The sequence below is a fragment of the Oreochromis niloticus genome, linkage group LG22 (genome assembly GCF_001858045.2).
Source record: "Oreochromis niloticus isolate F11D_XX linkage group LG22, O_niloticus_UMD_NMBU, whole genome shotgun sequence".
Taxonomy (NCBI): domain Eukaryota; kingdom Metazoa; phylum Chordata; class Actinopteri; order Cichliformes; family Cichlidae; genus Oreochromis; species Oreochromis niloticus.
Window position 1 is genome coordinate 33,373,136 of NC_031985.2, and position 5,373 is coordinate 33,378,508.

General features: G+C 40.8%; 1 protein-coding gene across 1 annotated transcript; it reads right to left on the reverse strand.

Moving 5' to 3' along the window:
• Nucleotides 1-1,905: 1,905 nt before the first annotated feature.
• Nucleotides 1,906-5,085, reverse strand: edn2 (endothelin 2). The gene is made up of 5 exons (XM_005450709.4): nucleotides 4,914-5,085; nucleotides 4,218-4,362; nucleotides 3,965-4,078; nucleotides 3,281-3,364; nucleotides 1,906-3,177 (listed from the first exon to the last, which is right to left on the reverse strand). The coding sequence occupies exons 1-5, from the start codon at nucleotides 4,981-4,983 to the stop codon at nucleotides 3,111-3,113; spliced, it is 480 nt and encodes a 159-aa protein (XP_005450766.1). The 5' UTR covers nucleotides 4,984-5,085; the 3' UTR covers nucleotides 1,906-3,110.
• Between the last annotated feature and the right edge of the window lie 288 nt (nucleotides 5,086-5,373).

The following is a 5,373-nucleotide window of genomic DNA, read 5'->3' on the forward strand; positions in this document are numbered from 1 at the left end:
TCAAAAACTGGATTTCTAACCATGTACACCTACAAATGCACTGACTTTTAAAAAAAAAAAATTAATGTGCTGCAATGAAACCAGATTAGAACTAAATAGGCACAGACAGTTTGGGAGGCTGTGGCTCCAAAAGTAAACAGGAGGAAGTCAGGGTTCAATCCTAAACAGTCAGCATGTCCTTGAACTAAGTAACTGAACCCCGATGCAACCATTTTGAGAAAAGAAAAAGAGCTGTATGAATGTGTGTGGCTGGGTGAATGAGGCTTGCAGTAAAAAGCACTTTGAGTGCTCAGTCAGAATAGAAAAGTTCTGTCTAAGCAGTACAAGTCCATTTATAGTTTGTTACCTAATGGCTGGAAGTGGATCTGGTTTTGATCACCATTAGCTTTCAGGGTAGCAACCAAAAATATAACCAGTTTATAACCAGTATACAGGAAACACCACAACTAGAATGACAAGTTGCAAACTGTGTGGTAAAAATATTCTCCTTTCCTGTCAAAGAGTTTAGCACCGAATGAAAGGAATAGTGTCTTGCTTTACTCCTGGGAATTGGGTCAGAAGATTGACACCTGAAGCCAGGAGACTGAAAGCAGCTTGTCATGCTTTTTTCAAAGGTGCTGCAACCTGCGAGCATCTCTGCACCTCACTGATTATCTTCTGCATCTTCTGTTTTTCAACCAAACCAGTTTCCATTTTGCCACTAGTGTTGCTGTAGTTTTCTCCTCTCCTTGGGAGTAGATGACGTTGTGCTGGAAACTTCTGTTCCTTGGGTGAAGCTGTGGGCATTTTCAAACTTTTTATTTGACAGAACAGTGAAAGGAGTGGACAGTAAAACAGGGAGAGAGTTGGGGGAAGGACATGCGTTTGGCATGTGGGTCACCCTCTCGTTCAGGTGAGAAGGGGGAAGCTGTTAAGCAGCTCTTGAAAATATATGAAATTTGTTTATATTTTCCATCAACACCATAGATGATAGGACTTAATCATCAGCCTTATATTGTTATATCTGAATTTACTAGAATAGGTGGACAAATGTATTGGGGGGAAAACTCTTATGTGGAAGTTCTACACCAGTGGCAATGGCTGTTTTCAGTCCCACTGCCACGGGTACAAAATCAGGCAGCCATATAGTCTGCTTTTAAAAACATTTATGAAAGAATTAGTCGTTGAAAAGAACTTTCTGAATTCAGTTGTGGTACTTTAACAGGATACAAGAAGACAGTTTGAGATATGTCTTCCCTCCTACATTTTTCACCATCTACTTTACGTGGTACAGTCCAAATCTCTTCTTTCATTCACATCAGCACAAAAGCTGTGCACGGGGAGCTTCATCGTATGGGTTTCCATGGCCGAGCAGCTCCTTTTGGTGCAATGTGTAGGTGACTCAGTACTTTTGCCTATATGGTGTAACTGGTTAAGTTTGCAGGTCTTCAATCAGCACATTTACACACTGCACTCTGTCTGCAGGAGTCCATGACAACATTAGGCCTTAAAAAAACATTCAATCTCTGGAAAACCTAAACAACTATCTCATCCTTTTGTTTGAGTCTTCAGTCATCAGATTTTGAACAACCAAAGCCCTGTACATCAACTTTATGTGACTAAACTGACATAAACAGTGGGATTATTTTAAGTAAACAGAACAGTGAGTACCCACTTAATGTTCATGGAACTGGTTCATGACCATTTTTCTTCCCAGAGCAGCTAAAAGCAAAACTGATCATGAACCAAACATGAACTTATGAGGATATTTTATACATCGCAATGTTTTCATGCTTGTGTAAGAGAGAGAGGGAGAGAGAGCGGCCACACTCTACAGACAAGTGGGTTTTAGTTTGAAACGGGTTATTTATAGTTGAAAGTTAATCAGGAAAGTCATAAAAATGAAACAAGAGTCTTAATAAAAAATACTTTGATGCAGTTTTATTTTCTCATACAAAATTCAGCATATCATAGAAATATAAATACATCCTTGAATAAATTAGAAAATAAATAAAGTTTTCTATTTAGAATTATTGCTATCATTTTCAGTAAACCTAAAGCTGGTCAACTTTTCACCGTGAACAGCATTAAGATATTTGAGGATAATGTTTTCTGAGTCTCCACGCGTTGGCCACTTCCTGTGGATTCAGACCGAGCAGATAGAGTGAATGGCTTTATTGCACAGAAAAGAATAGAGGCCAGAGGTGGTAGTGCAATGTTTGCAAGTGCATTGACTTAAGAGTTGTAGTTTCTTGCTTGCTAATTGCAGAGGAGTTGGGTGAACATTTGTCACAGGAGAAAAACAATGGTTGTATTTTTTTTTTTTTTTTTTTTTTTTTGGCAAGCTGCACATCATTGAAATCTCCTGGCTTATCTTCAATCAAAAGATTAAATAGGACCTATGCAGTAAACACTTGAGCCAAGACAATAGATCTGCTGTGCTGCTGCTGTTATGCAAACACAATGCGTACTGCATATGTGTGTGCAGAGGAGCAATGGACCTCGTATAAAGCTAATTGTTTCTTAGATAAATCCCAAAGATATGACCTTCATTTCACGGCGGCAATGTGCGCTGAAAATGAAGAAGCTGCCATTTTCAAGTACTACCTAATCATTTAAAAAAAGCTATGCCCTAAGCAGGACAGCAGATTCCAGCTCTGATACAGAGGAATATTGAACCAAATCAAAGAACTACACAAAAAAACAAATCAGTGCCATCTAAAAAACTAAACACGGAGCTGATATGACTGTGGAATAACTATCCCATGTTCTTCTGTAGGCGAGCTGTAGATTTCAAATTGTTCATACAGACATTCACAATCAAATTCCTGGTCAAAAGTTGGTCATCGTAAGCTTTCTTCACGTCACTGTCTTCTGTTCTATGTGCAATGACTTTCCACCTCCACCCAGCAGCTCCAGTTCTTGCTGCAGGACTGTCTTGGGGAGCTGCCAGTCTTTGCTGCACTGTTGATCAAATGCTTGGTCCACCGTCCGTTTTGCTTTCCATTCTTCCACCTTTCCCTGACACATTTTGAAAGCTGTGTGCTTGAATTGAAGGCAGGAGTTTGTAGTCCTTGCAGGCTGACCAGTTCCTGCTTTTCCTTCAGTGCTCTACCTCCCTGTTCTACTCTTTAATTTGCTGACTCCAGAACAGATGAAACTTCTTTAGCCTTTGCTGTGTTAGTCTTGATAATAGCTCTGTGGGACAAACCAAAGAAACCAGGTTAGAGATGTTTCATGTATCTCAGAAATGGAGAAACCCAACTTTACAACTTGATCCTTGAATTAAGTCTTCATTTACCTAAAAGACGCCAGTAATTTGTTGCTTTTCATGCTTCCAGATTCAACCAAGGGCTCTGCGACATGAGTCCTGAGATCCTCTGAGCTGTGGAAAGATAGACAATCGACATCAAAACAAGGAAGGAAATTGGAACTTTACAAACTGGGAAGTTATATAGTATTTGAAGCACAGTTAGTTCAGGATTATCCTTGCGCTTCCCTGGGATTTAAAACCAATATATTTCAGATGCCTTAAGAATGCAGGGTGCGGCTTACAAAATACCTCTGCGGATAACATCTAGCAGAGGTGACGAATTCATACTGGCGCTTACATGGCCAAAACAACTCAAAGGACGTGTCAATCATTCCCTTGCACAAAAGCAGAAATGTAAACTTTCCAAAAATAGCAGCCCTGCTAATAAACCTTTGTGATTTCTTTCAAGGCCTTCAGCAGGTATGCGGGCCTTTCTTATTGGTATGACTGCTACCCTCATATTGCACTGCCACTATCATTTCTCTGTGACTCACCCTCCCCATCAACATATTTTCAGGCTCATCACAAAGATCTGACACAGACTGAAAGGAGACACATAAGCTACTTTGATACAATCTAGCAGGCAAATGAGGGTACATGAGGGGAAATGCCCGCTTTGCTTCAGGTGTAGGTAGAAGGAGGAAGAAAATCTAGAAAGGAAGGAGTTTTCACCTTTTATGGCAGAAACCGTGGCAGGTTTTATCGGCTGCACTGAGGCATTCACAACGGTCTGTTGACCGGCGACGGCGAGACAGGGGACTACCCAGGCCGTAAGGAAGGAGTTTACTGTAAATGAAAAATGATATCATTTAATGAAGGCGTCTTGGATTAGGTTAAAAATCACACCTGAGTTATTCCCCTTGGGTTGGGGTTGGGGTTTATAATGCTAACAACTGTAGCTCACTGAAGTATTCTGCAGCCTCACCTTGGTGTGTTTACCCAGATGATATCAAGGTGGCAGAAGTAGATGCATTCTGTATCGTCCCAGTTGTTACAGGAGCAGCGCTTGGTCCTGATATGGTGCGGATGTGGAGTCTGAGCGGGCTGCTCTGATAAGGGAAATCCACAACCTAGCAAAACACAAATATGGTTTTTTACTCCAATGTTTTAAAAAATCCTCCAACCAAATCTTCCATTGTGGTTAGTGATTATCACATGTAAATATAGACAAAACACACTCCAACAAGGTAAAAAAATGCAGTGGCGATTGTTATAAGGGCATGTTTATCATTATTATACATCATTTCAAAGTCAAACAATCCCACAGGTTCTCTAGAAGTGCCGTGGTTAGGAAGCTATTACACTTGAGTCAAAGGAGTGGTTGCTTATTAAAGGAAAGTCTGCTGTGGTTGATTGAAAACAGCAAATACAGCACTGTATTTACACTTTCTCTGGTGACTAACTCAAAGAGGGTCAAAGACTCTTTTTCTTATTTTAATCAACCTCAAAACTTAACTCCTAACATGTCATTTACATATCCCTCAATTCTAGAATAAACTGTTAATATAGTGAGTGAAGAGCTGTTGTGAGGGAAAAATCATTCATTTACTGTACTTTGCCATTAGATCTACAAAACTTGCCATGAATATTTTAAAAGAAAACTGAAGAAACAGTTTCTCACCTTCTTGCAGAGCCACCCAGATGATGAACAAAGTCAGTATCTTGCATGTGAAAGAAGCCATCATCCTCATTGAGTGTGAGTAAAATTGCAGACCCAGATGTGTGTGCACAGGTCCTGTGTTTAGAGGCTGGAGAGCAACAACAGGTGCTTTATGCTCCCAGCCCCAGCCAACATCTACTTATACCCCGTGGCCACTCCTCCACTCGCCTCACTTAGGCTCCACCTGCACCCCCCACCCCCTCCAACTCTGATCCTAGAATACATGTTCACATTCCTGCGTGGTCCTCCACAGTCACAACAGCAGCAGGAAAAACATGTAAGGAAGGTCTGAGTAATCCACGTTTCCCTTTGTCATTCCTGCTCGGCCGGAGACACGGAGACTGTTTTCCACAGTGTCTACAGATGCACTGGAATTCAACCAAAAGTGAACATTTGAGTGTTTTACGCGTCAGACTGAGAA